Raw genomic sequence first — 22978 nt, 5'->3', positions numbered from 1 at the left:
CTTGTGAAATCTAGTTTCCTTGGCTTTCCTAACGTTGCCCCAAGGAAAGCAAAGATACGGCAGTTCTTGTAAAAACAAAACAAATATAATCAGCCTCAAAACCAACGTGTCACTTAACACACGTGTAAATCTCGGTTCCTTGTTTTGTGTGAGAAAATAATAAATAAACTTGATGCATGACATTTGTCAATAACCTGTGTCATGATAGATATACAAAGTTTTTGCATTCACCTAAATTGAGTGACCGCAAAAAAGGCGGATTTTCTTTTTGTATCATAGGAAATAAGATCATCAACGATCACGTGCCACTTCACGTGATGTCTGTTTGTCTGTGATTTTATCACCCTGTAGTTTCATTGGTAGAGAAATAAGGCTTGGTATTCGGGGAGGTCTCAGAGTACGCGAAATGAGCAGACCTGGAGCAAACGATTGCCAAGCTAAAACTCTATGCTTTGAAAATCTCTTTCCCAGTGCTCTTCAGTTTATCCACAAGAAGAGATCTGGTATATTGAGCACCTTATCACACATACGTCACGCTGTGATAATTTTCATCTTCAGGAATTTTTTCACTTCCATTTCCACTTCCAATTTTTTCACTTCCATTGTAATTGTTCACTCGATAACTATCGTTGTCTTTCGAGTCTATTTCCTCCGATTCTTCCTGATCGCCGTGTAAACAAGAACAGCACTTTGTACGCAGCCGTTCAGCGGATCGCTTCTCGATGAACGCGGCTACAGCATTGAGCACACTAGAAACCACACACAAACCAAGCGTGGTCCAAGTGATATTGAAAGCTATATTTGCCGTCCGAAGAGCTTCATTCCTTGCATGTCCATTGTTTTGGGAGGAGGCTGGGTTTTTGGAATAGCCTGGTACGAAATCGCCGTATCCAACAGTTGTGAAGGTAATAAACCAAAAATAAAATCCCTCCAGAAAAGTCATGTCATCGGTATGATATACATATGCTTGCAACGTGGCTCCTAATAGTAACATTATCAACATTAGTACGCATGTCACTGCGGTACACTTGGCCTCAACGTGAGAAGGTTCTCTTTTGAAGCATTTGCTTTCGATGAATGCGATAATGGAGATAATTCCACCGCTGATAAGCTCACCAACTGATTTAAATGCTAGAATGGTAACAGGAATGCCCAATACTGCAAATACGATGCATAGTCCCTGGCCAAGACTGGTGGATGGTGCCAGGGTACCATACCCTAGAAAATAATAAAATAATATGTTTTGTTTCTCTTTATTTGTTACTGATAACTTGAACTAGTACTAGGAATATGACGAAAGTAAGAGCAGTTTTCAATTGAGTGTCGTAAAACTAAAGCCAAACTAATCACTCTAGCCAATCACAAAGAACACAGACAATGCAGTCAACCAATCAAAACTCGAAGCAAATACATGTAGCCGGCACAAGGCGCGGGAAAACGTGCGCGAGCGAGTCACGATTGGTTTTGGTTTTACTTTTGATTGGCTGAAAAAGTGGCGCGAGAGTTTTAAACTAATCACTAAGCATAGTAATGTAAAACCAAAGCATTCGCGAATTACTTTCGACACTCAAAGTGAAAACCGCTCTAAACTGTACGGCTTTTTTCCCAGGCCTTCGCGGTATCTTTGACGTCACAACATGTTTCGGTGACGCATCCGGGGCGAACAGCAAGTGACTCGAAACGAGTTGACCGCGACGAAAATAGAGGCCTAGGAACTAGGCAAGGTTAAACCTAAATAAACTGAAGTGAACTTGAACATACATGCGCAAAAGTGAGATAAAGCCGTCCTCAGAAATTCTTTCAAGCATTAAAGTCTTCATAATTCATAACAGAATAAAAGTTCTCCGGCGTTAAGACCTTGCTCGGAAAAGAAAGAACACTCATGAAGCAACACTAGATATGAATGCAAATACTATCATAAATGCCTCAAGTGATTTTCCTGTTTGCAAATAGTTTGCTCAGCATGTTCTTACAGAAATAAACAACGGGACACGTAATATCCTAGTCAAAGGTCTTAGGACACTTCATCTTTTTACCAGAGAATGATATTTGTCTTCGCCACCCCCTTCCCACCCCCAGTACAATTGTCATTTTTTCATCCATACAGCCCGCCCACAACATTTTGGCCCTGTTTGCAGGGAGGAAGAAGAGTACGGCAACACTAAATTGTATTGACATTCTCACTGGATGGTGTATATTTTGTATGCAAAGTAGGGGTCATGAATGGTCCCTCAAAATGTCGCAGTGCTCGCAATGCTCGCAAAATTTTAGTGGGTGCTCGTTTGCTCGTGCTCGCACGTTTTTACAAGTGCTCGCATGCTCGGTTTTCAGTGGTGTAACTTTTTGAAAAGTGCTCGTTGCTCGCAAGGCTAACTTTTGTCAGTGCTCGTGCTCGCAAAGAAAAACGCTTTGCTCGCATGCTCGCAAATGCTCGCAAAGACCATTTGATACCCCTCAAAGTGTCTCAAGAAACTTTTGGCTAGACCGTATTTGAACTTATGTAAACCCATATCGTTCACCACGTGCACAGCTTCAAGAAAAAATACTTTTGTATGTTTAACTTACCAATTGTCGTCAGCGTTTCAAAGGCATACCTAAAGCCTTCGTAAAAACTCCACTCAGGCCCATCTAGGCTTAGTGCATCGTTAGTCATTTGGGTAAAGTTGTCAAAATCACTCTTGGTCATATTGTATTTCTTTTCCATTTCTTTCCTTAAGCTGTCTAAAAGCTCGTCTTTGGTCTTTGAATTATTTTCGGCATTGGGACGTTCCACTTTCGAGAAAATTAATCCCCCAGTCAATGCGACCACGATGAAAGCGATCACTCGAAACAAAGCCTTCCACAACAGTAGCTTCGTGCTTTTGGAACAGCCACACATAGCGACAGAGGTCTGAAACAAAACGTATTTTCTTATTACGTTTTAGCCCGTGAACAGGTCGAGAAGGGGCGAAGAAAAAGCGGGAAGGAAAAGTAGATGGAGGGGTGGGAAGGAAGGTGCGGAGGGGGACGCCCCCCATCACCCCCCCCCCCATCACCCCCCTCGGCCTCCTCCCCTCCTATTTGGCCACTTCACTCGCAACCAGTTTCTTCTCAGCCCGCGGTCAGTTCCTTCGCGGCCTTCCCAGCCGGAGCCTGTTCACAGGCTAACTACGTTTAGGCTGAAATAACAATACAATGCTAAAAGAAGGCATAACTTATTCTTGAATTCAAAAATGAACAGACCAAATGCAACGCGGTAAAAATGGCTATGGCTTCAAATCTTGTCAAAAGTGGCCAACGTTCGCTCTCGAACTCCGTTTCCAGACTCCGACTTAGTTAACGACTCCGATTCTGCTTCCGATTTTGATTCGGACCCCGTCGTTAGTTTTAAGTTCGTCAAAAATGCAAACAGAACCTTTTGTGCTTCGAGAATTTAAAGCCGTTAAATTCAATATTAGTTGAACCATTTGCCATTTTGTAATTTTGCACGATAGAAATTTAAAAAAGTATTTTGTTTGTACTCTTCTTAAAATATAAACGTGTTTTCAATTCGTCAAGTTTTGGGATGATCCACAATCTGCGGGATTCTATTTTTAAATAAAGGAAAGTTATAAAATACACAAGTGACTGATATTGAACAACGGCTTAAAGCGTTCTTTTAATACAACTGAATTTTCAAACTGATAGTTTCTACATCGTTTTTATCGCCTGATCAGTCAGTCAATATACAACTCGATCATTCACCATTGTGCGCTTTGAACCACACATAACGTTTTATAATAGGTCCTAACACGCATTGAGAATGTATCTCTGAAAAGCGTTAAACTAATTAATTTTCCTTTATGAGGAATCAATTTTAAATCTATAATCATACCTTTATGATCCCAGATGACGCCGTGTTACAGTATAAACCCGACAAAAATGTAACAACGTTGCCTTTAAGAGGTTCTTGTCATATCGTCACACTATATTAAACATCCTTCCAATCGGCCTTTATAAATTTTCTATATCTTTCTTCAGACTACTTCGTTTTACATTGGGTATAGTTCAAAGGTAGAGCAGGTGGCCCATTATGCCTGTTTCTGTATGCAAATACGCGTTGACAAGATCAGCGAATGGAAGTAAACAGTTCGCGTAAGAAAACATTTTCTTATAAAAACACAATTTCCTTTCAAAGGTATCGCATTTAATCTTAGCGTAGTCGGTTAAAGTTTTCCGCTCCACTTAAATATGAGACTTGGAGGCTCTGACTATAGAATAGAAATAATTTTATGCAATTTTTCATTGGTTCTCTAGTTTTTTCTCTAAATACTACATGTATACAGATAAATTTTACTTGAAAGATTTGAAATAGTATTTGGTCTTGTTTATAACGAAGGCATAAGCTTTTACAGTGAAAAATGTAAACCGAACATTTCCGACACGGTTTCATAGGAACGTCATCTCCCCATATTTTGCAAATTATTTTAGTTTTTTATGGATCTCGATATAGCTGGGTGCGTGGTTCAGTTTTCCCTTATTCAGTGTCACTAGTAACAATTACATGACACCTTTTTAAATTTCGATTGGTTCACAGAAACAATTGAACTGACAAACAACGAGAACATTAGCTGACAGTTGGCATATTTAATTCACCAAATATACAGCATGCAGACCTTAATTTTTGCCAAAAAGAGTACCGGCTGTTTTCTCAAGTAATTCAGTATCAAATGACAAATATTGGTTCTATACTTTCTTGAGTTCATCCTGAATAAAAAATGTCCTAAAGCGATGAAATAATTTCCTCTATTATTAAACGATCTAGCCAATAAAACGTTGCAAAGGTAGAGTCGATAATACTACTATCTGAAAATTATGTTTTCGAAACTAAAAACACCTGCTCACATCGACTTCAATTGAAACGTTAAATGTAGTTTTTAACAAACAAAAAAAAAAACATTTTTTGCAAGAATTTCTGTTTCGCTCGAAAACGAAGAGATTCGCGATTAGCTCAATTTTGGAATGTGTTGATATTCACTTTCGTGACACTCGTTATTCAAATTTTACACGCTCCAAAATTGCATTTATTGTTTTCCTTTATGTCTCAGTGCAATACAGTCTCGCCATCTGCCGTTTTCTCGAATGATATTTTCACCTACAACAAGGGATATATCTTCTGTGATGTGATCGCCCATCGCGTGTCATAGTTAATTGTAAAAATTGAATGTTCATGGCTGTTGACGTCAAGAAATAATTTTTAAGGATTATCCCGAGCTAAAATTTGATCAGGCGACATCTTTTCAATAACAAGAACGCGTTTTCATTTAGGTGCGGTATTCAGTTTTGTTATGAAGATCCGTTAAGCGGGCTAAACAAGCAAGCTATCTTTCAATAGAATTCACATATTTCCTTATCTTTAGCATAAACAAGCTACATTTTGGTGGCCTCACTAGTAAATGTTGGTCCTCAACAAAAAAAGCGTTCAAGACAAAATTTACGCATTATCCGGGGGATTTTCGTTTTCGCACAAACGCGCATTGAAAGAGTTTATTTGGGAGCGATTTTAGTACAGACGATTTGCAAAGAAATTTAAATCTGGAAGACGAAAGCTGTTTATTTACTGGAGTTGGAATAAAGCATATCTATAGCAATAACAATCCGCATCCAGTTAAACAACAGGCGACTCTCACGAATAATCCACAATTCAGCGGGCAACATCGGCTCAACGCGGACTCCGGAGAAATAAGATATCGTCCGTAAAATACAATCGGTCACTTCACTTACCTGTTCAAATATACAACAACCACAACATGGAAATATATTGACACAGTTGCGGTGATTTGTAAAACCGTTGGTCTCTGTATATTGGAGCTTTTTTCTCTCCTAATTCGCTGTTCACCAATAAAACAATACTTCCTCTTCAACTTTGTCGACACGGATCAAATACTAGTGTTGCACTGAGAGCCTGGGTTGTGATGGAGATCAAACAGCCCGCCAAACAGCTGTCAAAAACAATCCCATTTCGATATAATTACCATTCAGTTTGATAGCGAGGCTACGGAGAGCTACAGGAATCGCGGGCGCAGAAAAATTCAGTGAAGCCACGACGAGCCATGCCAATTCTGAATTTAGAAACCGAAAGAAGCCTGGAGCAGTCTGTTAAAATTAACTACATTAGTTAAAGTTTGGGACATGCATAAAATAATTTGTTATGAAAATTTTCACCCTAATGAGGCGTTGTCCACATAAATCCTAATATATTTTAAAACGCAAGTTTTCTTTTTAATATCCGACCGGTTTGGCCTTCCACACCCTCGTACCCAGACCCTTCGTTCCCTTTGACCAGCGGTCAAGCGTGCACAGAATGGAACAAAGACTTGAGGTAGGAAAATGGGCCTTAAGGGTCCCTTACGGAATGGGCCTTCCATCCATGGCAGAGCATGCGCAGGTCTGCGTACATTACTCGAGTCTCAAACTCGAGTCAGAGCTAAATTCGACTTTGTGACGTCAGCGTTTGCAAAAATAAGTTTCGTTTTCGGTGGCTAAAATTGGGACGGAAGGGCAAACCGCAGAAAAAATGTGTTTTATAAGCGCGCTCAAGTTGTAAATTTGAGAAAGCGGTTTATGTGGTCACACTCTTTCCAAAGACATGTAATGTTCTTGATTTTTTTGTTTGTTGTAATTGAGCTGAGGTAAAGAAAACCCCTAAATGGGACCTGGGTAAATCACTGCGCAACAACCCGGCTGTGGACAGAGCCTGGTGTCAGCCCCAAAACGAGGTCGCGTGGTTGTGTACTTTGCATTGTAAACGCACGTGATCTAAGAATAAAGTTCTGCTCAGTGTATGTGTGGTCCCATTCGCTCAACAAACACTTAGGGAGAAATCTTCGGAATCACTCTCAAGAAAATTGTAAGTTGCTTTACTTATTTTTAAGGTGATGAATTTCTGTGTGTTAATTGAGATAGCTTCATGACCTTATCCAAATGACCTCAAAGTGTTTGAATTTAAATTACTTATGCTTGACTTAAAGAGGCAAAGTTTGCGAAGTTGGGTACCGTTGTTGTTGCTGTTTGTTGTTGTTTTCCTCTGAGTTACAGCTTTAAAATCGAAACCAAATATATGTCATAAAGAGGCGCATGAATTATACAAAACATCTGCAAAATATCTGAAAAATAAAGAATCTGCGAAGATTGTGAAATCATTTGAAGCAGACGTGATTTCGCCATCTTTGAATCTCGAGTGATTTCCTGATTGCTGGTTTGTTGGACATATGCCATGTGATGTCACTGTCAAGCAGAACTTACGAGAGTTTAATTTCCGAACAAAAAGTAACAAATTAAGATGAAGGGACGTTTTGTGACATGCTCTATACGCCAGATGCCATTTCTCACACTCTTAAATTCGGTAAAAGTTTTCGCATAGCCGGTGGCCTCTTGCCGAGGTTATTTTACTGGAGAGAAATCATGAGACAAACACAAATCATGGGCTCCTGCACAAATGCATAATTAGAGAAAAAATTCAGACAGAGCCAAAACACGTAGAAATAAATATCACCCGCAATTCCTAACGTGTCTCCACTTTTAGGTTTAATATTTAGCTAGGCTAGCCATAACTAAGATTATCCCCTTGGCAAACCGGTTCATGAGAGCGCGCACGCGTTACCCCGCTGGTGGCCACACTATGCGACGCAAGAATGCCACACTTGCTGACTTGTAGCTGAATGGGGTCAGCGAGCTTATAGAAAGTGATGTTACCCGTGGAGAGCGCTAGTTGGGTAAGGGTACAGTCCCTATACAAGTTAAATCAAAGCCTCCTGCTTCTATACTATGAGCATGAGGCAATGTAATTGCCTAATGCCTATTGCAAGTTTTATATTTTTGTCCAGGACGGGACTAAAATTTAATGGAGAATACGAACGGTGACGATGCATCAGTTTTAGTCTGGCATCAGATAGAATTGCGAAGTAAGGGAAATTTAGCAGCTGATGTAGAATCCGTCTGTCAATAAGGACACTATCCGACACAACAAACCTACAGTGTTTACCAAATAAAACAAAAAATTGATGAAAAATGGTCAAGCATCAGAATTAGAATTGGTCAGAAATTAAGTCAGTTAACACAAATTCGCGCCTTTTAACTGCATTTTCTGTCCAAACATTCAATTTAAAATGTTTTGCTTTTACAAACCATTGCTGACATTAAACAAAGCTGTTTAAATGCGCAAAAATTAAATCCTGAATATTTTCTTTTTTCATTTCGGGAAATTCTCTCATTTCCTCAAATATATAATGTAAAATTAAAAATAGTCAAATGTTTAATAACGTTTCTTTTTCATATGCCAATGAAAATAGTTTTCCTCTAAATGCAATGCGGAAAAGTCTAGACCGTTGTTTGTTCAGTGGAAAAGTTGTACGTGACGCAATTTCTATTTATTTGTAGGTTTCCTTTTATCCCAGTCGCAAGCAGTTTTGACCTAGTCGAATCGTTATGTGTTATCTGGGCTGCCTTGCCGTGCTGTGCATGGCAATAAGCCATTTATCCCCTCCCGTCTCAGCATCCCAGCATCATTATCCACCTGGTTGGTGGGAAGCTCCGGCCTCTTTGGACGACTACCCCGTTGGGCAGATAGATGACAAAATGATGACGATTATCAACCCCTGGGATTATCTACAGAGAATGGGGATTTTCAAGTTGATGGTGCAAAACACCCACGGGTACTTCAATTCCTGGGGGTATAACAACACTGGGAACCTCCTTTGGGGACTGCCGCTGCAGTTCGGATGGCAAATGTCTTCTGGTCGCCTCCGTGACATGGCGGATAGCCAGAAATGTAGCGCTGAGCCCCGCTGTGTGTCCCCAAACAGCTGGTGGGCCGATATGAATTACTACCTCTCAGTCCTACCATTCCTGGGGGCCTTGAATGCCGGAGTATTCGCCCCTCTGAGGCACCCTGTGTACATTGCTAAACCGACTAATGTGAGCGACAAAGTCAAACAAAAGTTCTGTACAAGTATTCAAGAGTGTTCGTTGGACCATCCTGAGGTCATTCGTGACTGGACCGAGTTCTTTGAACGTGTAAAAGTTGCTTCTACTCAGCAGTCATCTTCCTTTGATCCTGAAAAGGACGCTACGGTTGCCTTGATGTGGAAAGCTCACACAACGTCCATACTAAGAGGTTCGTAAACTTCATGATATTCACGCCAAAATTGCTTTACCTTATCTTATAACACCCACAGTGAAGGTAACATCTGCATGTAGAGGTCTGCAGGGAAAATAAAATCTTGGTGTTTTTAGGTAGAAGTAATATACGAAGCCAATCTTCGCTTACTGGTAGTCTACAAATGTAAGAATGCGTGAATATTTTTGAAGCCAAAATGTGGCCCACATGCATAAGGCATTCAAATTTTGACGCAGGACGAAAAGGATTGGAGCGAGTGAAAATGTAAGAAGAAGGGAGAAGAAGAATTTTGGGAGTGGGGGGGGGGGGGGGGGGGAGGAAATCCTATGGCATTGGAACCATAATGAAGATCACAGTCGGAAGGGCACTATTAAAAAAGTTAATATTTATTGAAGAACTATGCTATCAGCTATGAAGAATCGCTTCTTAGAATAGCTTTTGTTGTATACCTTATTCTCACTTAATTTCGCGAGAACTAAATTTCGCGATTTTCGCGATTCTGAAAAAATCGCGAAATTTAATACTCGTGAAATATAGGACACGCGAAGTTTAAAATCGCGAAATTTAATATCGTACTAACATTAAAAAAGTGAAGCTCGATGTGTTTTATCATGGTTATTTTAACATGTGTGAGCTTCATGTTTAGGTGTTTTTTTTGTTTAATTTTGTCCATAAGTTATCTTCCACTCCATCAGTCGTACTGTTCTAACTGTTCTCTGCCGCCAAGTTCCTCAAAATCCCGCTCTTGCAGTCGTAGATGAACCTATTCGGGATTTAGACTGTTGAATACCTTTTGTTTTGTTATGTGTATATTGTTTTGTTTGCTGTTTTTAACGATGACTCCTATTAATTATGTTGTTACAGTTTCGAGGTCCAATTGTACCTTTCTCACAATCGCGAAATTAAATACTCGCGAAATATGGCTCTTGATTCAGTTTTCGCGAAATTAAGTACTCGCGAAATTTAGTGAGAATATGGTATGTTGTTTATTGGTTTTTGCTTCGTTTTGATATTTTGTTTTTATTTGCTTTCAGCACAACCTCTTTTCACCGAGGAGGTCAGTCTCTTATCGTTGCCTGAGAGAAAGTTCGGGGTAGGCTGGGCCCTACTTGTTGAATTCATTGCAGCTACACACTTTCGAACGGATCTCAATAACACCGGCGAACAACAGATGGCGTTACCACCAAGAATCTTGAAAAGCGATGACAAAGCTCCTTTCATCCCAGACCTCAGTCCCGCGCAAAATCGTGCACTTTTGGCGATCAATTTCTTCCACAGTACAAATGTCGACACTAAGGGGCTGTTACTGAAGGTCTGGCGCCGGGCTATGTGCTCTCCAAAGGGACGCGCTGTTGGAAGGGATCTCCTGGTCAACATCATGGTCGATCCCTGGATCATTCCCCGAAAGCTGTTGAAGCTCCTTTGGGGCATGTTTATCTATCCTTGCTAAGTCCCGCCAGGAATAGGCGCCAGGCGAGATTTCATGTTTTGTAGTCAAAATGTAAGAAGAAAAGCTATCAAGGAAGGAAAAATAAAGTAGTGAACTTAAAACTAGTATCACGTTTACAAACTGAGCAACGCATATCAATTAAGGAACTAGTGCAGTTCCTGGCCTCTCTCTGTCATACAGTGCTTTACTTCGGAGTGCAGCGTTGCGTGTCAGTCGAGGGGGTGGGTGGGTCATGGCAAGGCCACTTGGGCTCACTGCGCTTTAGTTCTCCGACAGCTACTCTGATAAAAAAAGACATTGAATCTGGCAAAGATTCATTCTTTGGGCGGGGGGGAGGGGGGGGGGGGGTAAACAAGATTCTAACGATAAAGTCCATAACAACTTAAAAACGCTTTTATTAAAACACAATTAGTAGAACATTACAAAAAATCTGGAAGTTTAGCAGAAACACTCGTGCAAATTTTTGTTGCACTGTCAGCTGAAAACTAATGCTGCAAGGATGACAGTTTCAAAGCAAAAATCTTGAATTCAACTCACATTACATCATGGGAGATACCAGAAGCTCTTTACCAGATTGTTTTTAACCTGTGAGTGACTTAACCATTTGTACCGGAGCATTCCTTTTTGCTTTTTTTGTTTACTGGACAATTCGTACATGTGTTTTACCATTTACTAAAAAGGTTCAGAAGATCGACGAACAAAATTAATCAATATGAAGGAACGTTTAGTGACACGCTCTATATGCCAGATGCCTTTTTTTCTAAAAAAAATTCGGTAAATGGTTTGACTCAGTATTGCATTGCTGGTGGTTGCCGCGGTTATTTTACTAAAGAGAAATCACGAGACGAGACAAAGCAAATGCAGAATAAGAGAGAAAAATTCAGACAAAGCCAAAACACGGAGAAATAAATGTCGTTCGCAAAACCAAACATCTCTTCACTTCGAGTTTTAATATTCAGACTAGCCATAACTAAGATTTCCCCTTTGGCGAATTGAACCGGTTCATTAGCCGCACTCGTTAACCCCGCAGGTGGCCATAGTATGCGACTCAAGAATACCATACTTGCTGATTTATAGAAAGTGATGTTACCCGTGGAGAGGGAAGTTTAGGAGAAAGGTAAAGTCCCTATACAAGTTAAATCAAAACCTTCAGGTTACATACTTTAGCCATTAGGCATTGTCCATTTTTCTAGACAGGGGCAGTGTTGTTTTTTTCTACTTGGCGAGGACGGGGTGTAAATTATTGGGATAATTCGAACGGTACGTGACGAGGCATCAGTTTTAGTCTGGCATCAGATAGAATTGCAAAGTATGGGAAATTTAGCAGCTGATGTAGAATTCGACTGTCAATAAGGACACTATTCGACACAACAAACCTACAGTGTTTACCAAATAAAACGAAAAATTGATGAAAAATGGTCAAGAATCAAGAATTGCATTGAATTGAATTGAGTAATTAACGTGATTTCAACGCCATAGAGTCAACTCTCTCTAAAACGTAACTGATACCGTCAGGACCGGCTTTAACTGTCCGTCTTAGAGAGGTGTCCGTCTTATAGGAAGTTTAGTTACAGTAAAATGACTGAAAAACGGCAGGGACGGGACCAACACCAGATGGCCGTCTTAAAGAGGTGCCCGTCTTGTAGAGGTGTCGTTTAAGAGAGAGTTGACTGTATATGTTTTCTATCCAGACATGCAATTGAAACATTTCTTCTTTGACAAAGGCATTGCTGACATTAAAAAAAAGCTGTATAGATGCGCAAAATTAAATCCCGAATATTTTCATTTCCGGAAACTCTCTAATTTTCTTGTGATAAAATATAGTTTAACTAAAAATAAATACATTTTTAATATCGTTTCATTTTCTTTTTTCCTTTTAATTTAATCCATCTTGAAGAAAATATTTTTTCTCTAAATGCAAAACGTAATGGCGAAGAACGTTGTTTGTTCAGTAGAAGACGTAGGTGATATCAATTTATTTGCAGGTTTTTTACATGAGTTATCTGGGCTGCCTTGCCGTGCTGTGCATGGCAATATGCCATTTATCCACTCCTGCGTCAGTATCCCAGCATCATTATCCACCTGGTTGGTGGGAAGCTCCGGCATCTTTGGACGACTACCCCGTTGGGCAGATAGATGACAAAATGATGACGATTATCAACCCCTGGGATTATCTACAAAGAATGGGAATTTTTAAGTTGATGGTGCAGAAAACCCACGGGTACTTCAATTCCTGGGGGTATAACAACACTGGGAACCTCCTTTGGGGACTACCGCTCCAGTTCGGATGGCAAATGTCTTCTGGTCGCCTCCGTGACATGGCGGATAGCCAGAAATGTAGCGCTGAGCCCCGCTGTGTGTCCCCAAACAGCTGGTGGGCCGATATGAATTACTACCTCTCAGTCCTACCGTTCCTAGGGGCCTTAAATGCCGGAGTATTCACCCCTCTGAGGCACCCTGTGTACTTTGCTAAACCGACTAATGTGAGCGACAAAGTCAAACAAAAGTTCTGTACCAGTATTCAAGAGTGTTCGTTGGACCATCCTGAGGTCATTCGTGACTGGACCGAGTTCTTTGCACGAGTTAAAGTTGCTTCTACTCAGCAGTCAACTTCCTTTGATCCTGAAAAAGATGCTATAGTTGCACTGATGTGGAAAGCTCACACAACGTCCATACTAAGAGGTGCGTAATAGCTAACCACTGGGAAAATCTTACCGAATGGCGATTTTAGAAAGTGCAGACAGCTATGGGTCTAGAGTAGGCCAATGGAATCTTCAACTATTGAATGTCTGCACACGTAAAAATGCGCGAATCTTTTTGAAGCCAAAATGTGGCCCACAAGCATATGGTATTCATATTCCGAGGCAGGACGAGAAGGATTGGAGCGAGTGAAAATGTAAGACAAAGGGAGGAGAACTTTGGGGAGGGGGGAGAAAATCCTTCCGAATTGAAACCATAATGAAGATCACAGTTGGAAGACCACGGCTATTATTAAAGCAAGTATTTTACTGTAGAACAGGCAGCTTTGGAGAATCGCTTCTTAGACTAGCTTTTGTTGTATATGTTGTTTGTTCGTTTTTGCTTCGTTTTGATATTTTGTTTTTATTTGCTTTCAGCGCAACCTCTTTTCACCGAGGAGGTCAGTCTCTTATCGTTGCCTGAAAGAAAGTTCGGGGTAGGCTGGGCCCTACTTGTGGAATTCATTGCAGCTACACACTTCCGAACGGATCTCAATAACACGGCAGGAAAACAGAGTGCGTTACCACCAAGAATCTTGAAACGCGATGACAAAGTTCCTTCCATCCCAGACCTCAGTCCCGCGCAAAATCGTAAACTTTTGTCAATCAATCTGTTTTACAGTACAAATTTCGACACTAAGGGTTCATTACTGAAGTTCTGGCGCCGGGCTATGTGCTCTCCAAAGGGACGCGCTGTTGGAAGGGACCTTCTAGAGAACACCATAGTTGATCCTTGGATCATTCCTCGAAAGCTGTTAGGCTTCTTTGGGTCATGTTTATCTATGCTTGCGAAGTCTCGCCAGGAATAAGCGCCTGGTGCGTTTTATATTAATGTTTTGTAGTCATTCCTGTAAGAAGAAAAGCTATCAAGGAAGGAAAAATGAAGTAGTTTGTGTACTTCAAACTGGTGTCCCGTTTTTAAAATGATCCGCGCGCAACAATTGGGGATCTAGTCCTTGCTCACGTCTCTTTCATGAAATGATTCACTTCGGAGTGCAGCGATGCGTGTCAGTCAGGGAAGGATAGACAGACTTTTAACAAAATGTTCGGGAGGAGGAAGGTAACTTGCGGTTGACTTGCACCCCACCAGGGGAGGGGAGGGGGGTAGTAGCAGTTCTCCTAGTTGCTTTATATGCTACAAAACCGGAAACCCGAGGTACGCTTTAGTTAGCACCAGCTTCATACGAGCTACTTGGCTCTGGGACGTGCTTGTTTGATTTCGTGGCGACACCGACACAAGACTTTAAGAAACAACAACACTTTGTTGAATTTAGCACATATTCTTTTACGCGTTTAAACAGGAGCCTGACTTTTCAGTCCATAACAACTCAAACACTCTTTTATTAAAACATTGAGCATAACATTACAAACACTCACTCCCGTGCGGCTTTTTATTGCACTGCAGGGTGAAAGTATCAAAGCAAAAACTTCGATATCAACTGTACTTGTGATCTCTCAGCCCAGGGGATACGAGAAGCTATAAACCGTCTTTAAGAGATTGTTTAGCCTTGGAAGGGTCTTAAATTTACCCATTAGTGCCAGAGTATTCTTTTTTTTGCTCGTTTGTCCTTTTTTTCGTTTCACTGAATACTTCGTACATGAGTTTCACCATCTCGCCCAGAGAAATCTCACCAACATTTTATCGTGTGCATTTTAAACATAAAACTCTCTTTTTCAAATATAGATGTTTTATATATTTACCCTTGTTTTCTATTTGATAAGGGAAACCTTTTTCCTATTCATAGCCCCAAGTCGAGAATATCTAGCCTCTCGAAGCAAAGGTCTGGTCGGGAACTCTGAATTCTTGCGAGGAGACGCGTTGTATTGGGGCCTGCGATCAGCCACGGTAACCGCTGGCCTGTTGTCAACTAAAACATACTGACTGAAAATGGCGTGCAAGTCTGGTGTTAGCGTGCGAGCCACTGCAGGAATACTGCTCTGTTTGCTGCTACTATATGCTGATGAGGCGCTAGTAACGCGTGTATTCTCGAGCTCGTGATCAGTTTCAATGTCATTGTGAGGAGTAGGCCACATGCGCGTCACTCCAATCTTCCGCGTCACCGCGGGCTCACTACGAGTTGTTAGTCGCGAAATCGCGCGCGGATCCGCGCGAGGTGAATTAGAAACTTTACTAGCACGACCCAGTTCCAAAGATGTGTGAGGACGAACTCTCTCTTCGATCTTCTGAGCCTTTTTTTCAAGCTTTTCTTTGTTTAAGTTTCTTTTCATTTTCTTGGCCCATTCTTTGTCACTCAAGAAAAACTCCGTGTCCCTCACACAGTCCGAAGCATTTGCCTCTGTTTTGAGAATTCTAGCGCATTCTCCATTGGCCATTTTTGCCGCTAATAAATAAGCTGAAAACCCTTTCTTGTTCCTCAAGTCCACACTGAGTCTGTATTTTAGCACAACATGTAAAATTTCACGCAGAGTGGGTACATTACCCGACATGGCGGCATACATTAGCGGAGTATTCCCTTCTTTATCAGCCATGTTGATATCGCAGTCGTCATCTATAAGCAGTTTAACAAGTTTACAGTGGCCATGCTGGCAGGCATAAGACAAGGCAGTCCTTCCCTGTCTATCTACGCACTCAGCACTAGCGCCTCGGCTAAGCAAGAGTCGAGCAATCTTCGTAGCTGTTGAGTCTTTTGAGGCGCACGCTGCCATCATGAGCGGAGTGCGACCTTGATTGTCGACTGTTTTTGGATTTACACCGATATCCAACAATAGACGAATCTGGTGAAGCCTTCCTGAACACACGGCTTGATGAAGACAAGACAAAGACATCTTGTTCACTAAAACATCGGCAAAAGCTGTAATAATCAATAGTCACCAAGTGTCTTGTGTGACCCGAGTTGATGTCTCAATGTTTTTTCAGACGACAAGCTGATTTGTGATCCTTATTTGTCTTTCGCAGTTGAAGTTGACCCTCTTGTCCACTAAGAACGTTCTTGTGACGAACGCATCCAGAAATCAACAGTGATTCGAGGTGAAAATTCAATTCTTTGACTAAAATATCAACCGAAGTGTAAAACAAGCACAATCTTTGTTTAATGGCAACAGACAGTTTATAATGATCTGTTATTGACCTCATACACTAGTCGTTCAGACTCCCCAGGGAACAAAAGCCACTCTATAATCACTTTCTAATTACCCGTCGGCTGAATGTACTAACAAACAACGATTTCAAAAGCCTTGGATTATGATACCTTTGTGCTTAGCCACGTCCGAAGATGCGCAAAGTGCCACTAAATCAAATTATGTTAAAAAAAACTGACCATGTGCAATGCGTTATTCTAAACTTTTATTCTCGGAAAACAATACGTCATCAACAAGCCTCAAGCCACCGTATCATGATCAAAGAGTAAGGTTGCACAATAAATGAACTGAAGTGTAGCCATGGCAAACGTGTGCTAAGCCACGTTTGACTGGGCATAAGTGTGTTATTTATAACCCTTTAATTTGTAGAAGCACTTTCTTTTCCTTCTTTCCTAAGTCAACGTCAAGGTTACGTAAAAAACAATTAACACTCAGTTTTGGCGGACTTATGTGCAACTTTACACGAAGAGCCGATTAAGTACGTAATAAGCACTTACCTCAGTTGTGAAACAGAGGAATTAATACGCCATTTCTTCGTTTTCTCAATTTAATATTGATCTCGAAAAACTTTTAAAACAAAGAAAGGAAAGCAAACTAAGTAAACACATGAGATCAGAGGTCGGTCAAATTAAATAACGTCGGTAAATACAGGTTGTTATTGATCATGTGTAAAGTTTATACGGCACGATATTGACCTTGTTGATGGCTTAAAAAAATTGTGGCACGTTGATCACTAGCTAATTTTAAACGAGGCCAATATCCCACTGGTTAGTAAGTGATTTATTGCATGACTGAACGAGAAGAACAACCAATCATTCAGCTATTCAGCTAATTTTTATATATATATTTTTTAAACATTTGTAAAGCGCCTATAGCAGGCCTGGATAGGCGCTATAAAAATATATTTATTATTATTATTATTATTATTATTATTATTATTAATCATAAAGAGGCTTTTAAACATTATGCTGACATTTTTCAGAGCAGCATTAAATACTTTTTTTTCCGGAGAAAATAAAAATGACTTTTTTGAGAAAATGAAATTTTTTAAAAAAGTGCAAATGAAAATCTAATTCACAAACACGGTTTTGCAACTGGTCGAATGAACGTTTCGATAATTTTTCATTTCATATATAATATACAGCGGATTTAATCAGCGTGCACCTTTTGCAATCTTGTTGATATAACTTTTTGTACAAATTACGGTAAGCCCGGGAAACAAAACCCTGCCCAAAATGTAGGGAAATGAAGGTAACGACAATTCGGGATATAGACTTTTGTTTCAAGATGTGATGACAAATTTGATCCGGTACAACATACTATTTCTTAATATGAGCTGTCCGGTTAATGATTAACCGTACAGAATTCAACATTTCATTAAATCTTCATTTTTCCCCTGATCGTTTCAAATCCACTAATCTCTCATGCCTCTTTTTTACAAACACCTTCAAATCATTTAAAAAGTTCTTAAAAGTTTAAGAATTCACTACGCATCAACAAAGGCATTGTGAGATTGCAAGGAATCCCAAAGAGCAAGAAAAAAATAGTTTCACTTGTTCTTTCTTCTAAAAGGGTAAGAGGAAAATATTGCGAAAACTACGTATCAGCGAACACAGCTTTCACCTGTATTCCCCCATCCCTTAAAAGAGGGGATTTGACCACGGGGGGGGGGGGGGGGGGCACTTGGGATTTTAAGTGAAAAAAAAAAAAACGCAATCGACCACTTTGCAGAAAAGGGGGAATTATATAACACAAAGAAAAACATTAGAAAAACACGTTTGTTTGTACTTAGGATTGTTTATAATACCCTAGACTTGCCACAAGTCGACTCTTTTGAGCGACGAAGTAAACGGGCTTTGAGAAAGTCTGATAATACCCCAAAAATTCCCCCCCCCCGAAATCCCAGAGTACTCCCCCTCCCCCCACCTCCGCTGGGGGTTTGACGCACTTGAGATTACAACAGCCAGAATTCGTAAAACTGATAAACAAATTTTATTCATTAAATCGAAGTATTACAGTAAATGTCTGGCTATTAAAGTTAAATGGATTTCTGAACTGGCTTAATAGTAATATTGTTCTTAATGTAAAGTTCTGTTTTTTTTTCCATGATCACGAGTTTTATTTTCACAATTAGAAAATATTCCATAAAATCAAACAGAAAAATTACATTGATGACAGAATTCTAAATGTAAATTAAGTACTATTTATTTCTAAAAAGTTAAACTTATTCAACATTACTCATTTATTAATCGGTTAAAATTCTGTCAAGTCGAAACATTAATTTGTAAATATAAAAATATGAATTTCTTAAGATGCTCTTAAATTGTTTTGCAACTTTTTCTTTCAGTTTTACAATATTGATAAGAAATTCAGTAGCAAATAAAAAATGCAATCGTTGTTGATCAGTGCTTCATTCTCCTAACCTGTTTCATAGAAACATATAAGAACTATTTATGAGAATTTAGCAATCAGGGCTGAATTATTATTTTTTTAAGAATTCCCTTCCCTTGCTTAACAGTACAACAACTTCAAAATTACTGGAAAATCACATTTTGGATATTTGTGCCATTTCCATTTTCTTTTCCTCCCCTGGTTGAATTGGGCGAAAGACCTTAAACAGTTTAAAGAGCAAGACCAGTAAAACAAGATGAAACAATATACCAAGGGAGCTACAAGAGGCAGCTATGGCTGACAAAACGTGCACCTCCGTTATCTTTTCATTGGTCTCCTTTTGCGTCTCATCCACTGAAGTTTTCTTTTCGCCATTCTCCGATCCTTCTTGGCGTTTCTTCTGACTTTCCTCCAAGTTCTTTCTGAACTCCTCGTGTCCAATGTCGAAGGATTGGCACGTGGGAAATCCTCGAGGGACGGGTGGGTGATCTTCATGGGAAACGTTGAAAATCAACAGCATTCCCTCGAAGTGGTGCAGCATCACGTGACAGTGGAACAGCCAATAGCCGGGGTTGTTTGTTCGAAAGCGGACAACAGTATAACCCATTGCTGGTACGACCAAAGTGTCTTTGACAGGCGGGTTGTCAAAATTTAACCCAGTGGCGCTGCCTGAGGTCCAGTAAGGGTGACTACACATCTTATCTTGACGCCAATTGCAGGCAATGTCGTCATTTCCGCGGATTATCTTTCCAGTGGTGTTATCAACTACAGGAAAGCCCATCTTTAAGACCTGAAAACTGTAACCATGGAGATGCATCGGGTGATGTGCCTTGCCTTTGCTTCCGAAATCTGTGCCTTTCTGTAGACCTCCAAAAATGTCAGACATCATGACAAGTTGTACTGTTTTATTAGCAGGAATGTTTATTATGTTCGAACACAGACATCCTTTTTTCTCGCAATCGTGAGTGCAAGGAACCAGTCCCAACGTGGACGGATGTTGGAAGAGAGGTGCACTGGGCATTATATTTCTACGACTGTTTATGGAGGTTCCGATTGGAATTGGAAAGGCCATGTTCAAGAACAGTTCCACATCGACATTTTCGTTCTCGAGTGAAATTTCTTCCTCGTGACCATGGTAACGAGAATTGTCCAATCGCAGATCCGAGAATGCGATGCATTGCATGTTGGGGTAAAGATCTTGGCGATAGGCCGGCCATGCGCAGTTAAGAATTTTGCATGGAGATTTAGAGGTGCAGTTTCGTCTTCGACTCGTCGGATCCCCTGTCATGTCGCTTGTTCCTTCGTAGTGCAAAATTGCTTTCGCATCCCAAACAATGTCGTCGGGTTGAGGGTTTTCGTAGCCATATCCCATTCGAAGAGTTGTTGCTCGAATCCAATATCTTCCCGGATTTTGATTGGCTTTGAATTCAACCACGTATGTTTCCCCCGGAAAAACAATGACAGATTCTAATTCCATGGGTTCAACTGGATTTCCGTCACTCTCAACGACTGTCAGCTCGTGATGGTCGATAGAAACTCGGTACGCGAATTCTCCCGAAGCCAGAACGATGTGTAGCCGATGTTTTTTCCCTTTGGTGGCCATAAAAACTGTCAGGGGAGCGCTATTATTTCTTTTTCGACCGCGACCGTTTATAAGACCAGACCAGAAATCCATAGAGCTGAGCTTAACACCGTCGAAGGAAGCACCCTTTTTCTCGATTGGGAGAAAAACCGATTTTGCTGTTCCAACAGGCGCGTTCTGGAAGGGATCAAGTAACTGGATTTCGGTAGAATCGACAGGAAACCAGTCGCTAATCACCACTGGAAAGTGAGGAATTACTCCTCTTTCTTTCGATCTGTGAACGATTAATGCTCCATAAAGGCCGTCTACCCTTTGAAGTTCGTTGTGAGAGTGATACCAGTGAGTTCCCGGAGGATCAGCAATGAACCGATAAGTAAAGCTTGCACGAGGAATAATCGGACATTGCGTTACATAAGGAACTCCGTCCATCCAAACATTGTCTCGCATGTGAATACCATGCCAGTGGATTGCGACTCCTTCTTTTTCCATTTCGTTGACAACTTTTATGGCCACTTCTGCGCCTTCCACAACCTCTAGTGTCGGTCCTGGAAAGAGCCCGTTGACGAGAATAATCTTCCTTTGACTACTGCCATCAACGGTGTGCACCATTTGTGGAGTAAGCGACACGTTTGGTACCTGGTGATGAAAGCGGTTAGGTGCTAACTTGAGTGTTCCGTTTTCTTCCAGTTCCACGTCATAAGATGTCTCACCATCGTCCGTTGTAAATGTCATCGCACGACTCTCGGTTATGACCAAAGTAAACTCGCAGATCGAAGTGTAGCAAGATAGAGATTCTGTCTTGCACGAGGACATTTGGCAAAAAAGAAGAAAGGGAACAATCAAGATGATCTTCTTCATTTTCGCGCAAGGTAGATGGCTATATGACGATATTAGTCTATTCGGAGATACAAGCACACACTATTTGCTACGTAGTCTCTTTCGAAGCCGTTATATAATGAGTGTATGGCATCAGTTTTCCTTTTGTTTTGACCCAATACGTATACAGGTCATACAGAGGTCTCCCATTTCTAGTGGGGGGGGGGGGGGAAGTGGTATACCAGTATACCTGAAAGGCATGTACCCAGTATACCCAAAATTTCCCCTCAAAATCATGCAAAATACCAAAATTTGGAATAACACAGTAATTTTATACCCATAAAAGACCCAATTTTAGGTAAAAATACAGTATACCCAGTTTAAAATGCCCCCGGGAGGGTACTCTATAAATTTTGTATAGGGGTGTGCCGCCAAGGTTCTTAAACCCTAACCCTATTGAAGGATAAAGAAAGCGAAAATTGATACCCTTTTAAAGGCCCCAAACTGAAAAATGACACCCTATTCAAGGGAAGAAGAAGCGTTCCGCGACGATGCAAATAACGGCTAACCGCGCACGGCAAAACACAAATCTTTATAAAATCAAAATCGCTTTACTAACACTTGAACGGATGCCTTTTTACGTTTAGCTGGGCGTTTATTTAAGCTGATATAATTTAGTTACGCTATCTAAGGATCGCACCGGGAACACATTGTCAAAATGAGCAAAAATGATACCCTATTTAAGGACTGGGAACCTCAAAACCCATACCCTATAGGGCGGCACATACCTATATAGCCCATATATGGGAGTACCCCCCCCCCGGGAAAATGCCCCTGTACTCCCTGTATACTGTATACCTAAAATCCCTGACTGACCCTGATTTCTGTCCAGCAGGCTACAAGTCCTGCTGGGACGAGAATGATCGATCCAAGTATGCTTAGACACCTGTCGGCAAAAAAGTGGTCACAGATGTTTGCCGAAAAGCATATATTTCGCCTTCAATCTTGAACTTTATAGATTCCTGGTGAACTTGGATTTAATTTTTTTCGACATAAAGTCTCGTATCGGACGAACGTGTTTATTGAAGTAGAACTTTGGTTTGTTGCGATGTCTGTTGTGCGTCACACTCAAAAGGCGTCATAGCGTAACAAGATAAAGACGTTTGCCGACACGGAAACGGTTTCATTTGTAACCGCATCGAAAGCGATGCGGTTAAGCTTTTCGTTTACACGGCACCGATCGAGACCACTACAGTAACCGGGTCGTTTTGAAAACGCTGTCAAAAGTGCAGCGTTTTCAAAACGATACGGTTTCGTTGTCGTGTAAACGGTCAAAAACGGCGAAACCGCATCGATTTGAAAACGGCCATGTATTATGGCACGAACTGGCTGGCTTGCGAAGGGTAAACATGGTGAAACACGCATAGAGAGCAGCGCTTGCTTATACAATCACATTCGAAAACAGTCGGAAAATCGTTATATAGGCTCCGTGTAAACACTTCGAAACCGTGTCGTTTTCGATGCGGTTTCAAGGTAATGAAACCGTGTCGATTGATAACTGTGTCCGTGTAAACGTAGCCTAGTACTAGTTGTAGGCGACACTCACAGTTTGGACACCAATGATGAGTGATACCATGTAGTACTCCCGGGGGGGGGGGGGGTACTACTTGCCGGTCAAGAGCGACACGTGTTGTTGCGGCACGTGAACCTTTTATCATTTACCTTTGTCCTGGATATGGTTTTTTTTTCTCTTTCCTTAACCTGCA

At 40.9% G+C, this 22978-nt stretch overlaps 5 protein-coding genes across 6 annotated transcripts; 2 read left to right on the top strand and 3 right to left on the bottom strand.

The window, feature by feature from the left end:
* Positions 1-176: 176 nt before the first annotated feature.
* Positions 177-5908, bottom strand: LOC144637774 (potassium channel subfamily K member 15-like). Of its 2 annotated transcripts, none has more exons than XM_078496851.1 (3): positions 5743-5908; positions 2566-2890; positions 177-1218 (listed from the first exon to the last, which is right to left on the bottom strand). In XM_078496851.1, the coding sequence occupies exons 2-3, from the start codon at positions 2876-2878 to the stop codon at positions 521-523; spliced, it is 1011 nt and encodes a 336-aa protein (XP_078352977.1). In that variant the 5' UTR covers positions 2879-2890; positions 5743-5908; the 3' UTR covers positions 177-520. The 2 variants fall into 2 exon arrangements, with proteins under 2 accessions (XP_078352977.1, XP_078352978.1); XM_078496852.1 differs by lacking the exon at positions 5743-5908 and adding an exon at positions 3854-3994.
* An 882-nt stretch (positions 5909-6790) lies between these two features.
* LOC144639313 (protein leg1a-like) lies at positions 6791-10687 on the top strand. Its single transcript, XM_078498627.1, has 3 exons — positions 6791-6868; positions 8398-9133; positions 10171-10687. The coding sequence occupies exons 2-3, from the start codon at positions 8446-8448 to the stop codon at positions 10584-10586; spliced, it is 1104 nt and encodes a 367-aa protein (XP_078354753.1). The 5' UTR covers positions 6791-6868; positions 8398-8445; the 3' UTR covers positions 10587-10687.
* Positions 10688-12457: 1770 nt separating this feature from the next.
* On the top strand, positions 12458-14141 carry LOC144639312 (protein leg1a-like). Its single transcript, XM_078498625.1, has 2 exons — positions 12458-13268; positions 13703-14141. The coding sequence occupies exons 1-2, from the start codon at positions 12581-12583 to the stop codon at positions 14131-14133; spliced, it is 1119 nt and encodes a 372-aa protein (XP_078354751.1). The 5' UTR covers positions 12458-12580; the 3' UTR covers positions 14134-14141.
* Positions 14142-14634: 493 nt separating this feature from the next.
* LOC144637801 (uncharacterized) lies at positions 14635-16576 on the bottom strand. Its single transcript, XM_078496884.1, has one exon. The coding sequence runs from the start codon at positions 16109-16111 to the stop codon at positions 15035-15037; it is 1077 nt and encodes a 358-aa protein (XP_078353010.1). The 5' UTR covers positions 16112-16576; the 3' UTR covers positions 14635-15034.
* Positions 16577-18666: 2090 nt separating this feature from the next.
* On the bottom strand, positions 18667-21369 carry LOC144637969 (uncharacterized). The gene has a single exon (XM_078497056.1). The coding sequence runs from the start codon at positions 21252-21254 to the stop codon at positions 18969-18971; it is 2286 nt and encodes a 761-aa protein (XP_078353182.1). The 5' UTR covers positions 21255-21369; the 3' UTR covers positions 18667-18968.
* Positions 21370-22978: the final 1609 nt, after the last annotated feature.

The sequence above is a fragment of the Oculina patagonica genome, chromosome 14 (genome assembly GCF_052425735.1).
Source record: "Oculina patagonica isolate OP01 chromosome 14, crgOcupat, whole genome shotgun sequence".
Classification (NCBI taxonomy): domain Eukaryota; kingdom Metazoa; phylum Cnidaria; class Anthozoa; order Scleractinia; family Oculinidae; genus Oculina; species Oculina patagonica.
This window is presented reverse-complemented; position numbering and strand designations above follow the sequence as displayed.

What these genes read in the sequence shown, in the direction of transcription:
- LOC144637774 (XM_078496851.1), bottom strand. Translation starts at nt 2,878, where the DNA reads ATGTGTGGCTGTTCCAAAAGCACGAAGCTACTGTTGTGGAAGGCTTTG. An exon ending in TGAAACGCTGACGACAATTG is followed by an intron (nt 1,219 to 2,565) that starts GTAAGTTAAACA and finishes ATTATTTTCTAG; the next exon opens with GGTATGGTACCCTGGCACCA.
- LOC144639313 (XM_078498627.1), top strand. Translation starts at nt 8,446, where the DNA reads ATGTGTTATCTGGGCTGCCTTGCCGTGCTGTGCATGGCAATAAGCCAT. An exon ending in CACAACGTCCATACTAAGAG is followed by an intron (nt 9,134 to 10,170) that starts GTTCGTAAACTT and finishes ATTTGCTTTCAG; the next exon opens with CACAACCTCTTTTCACCGAG.
- LOC144639312 (XM_078498625.1), top strand. Translation starts at nt 12,581, where the DNA reads ATGAGTTATCTGGGCTGCCTTGCCGTGCTGTGCATGGCAATATGCCAT. An exon ending in CACAACGTCCATACTAAGAG is followed by an intron (nt 13,269 to 13,702) that starts GTGCGTAATAGC and finishes ATTTGCTTTCAG; the next exon opens with CGCAACCTCTTTTCACCGAG.
- LOC144637801 (XM_078496884.1), bottom strand. Translation starts at nt 16,111, where the DNA reads ATGTCTTTGTCTTGTCTTCATCAAGCCGTGTGTTCAGGAAGGCTTCAC.
- LOC144637969 (XM_078497056.1), bottom strand. Translation starts at nt 21,254, where the DNA reads ATGAAGAAGATCATCTTGATTGTTCCCTTTCTTCTTTTTTGCCAAATG.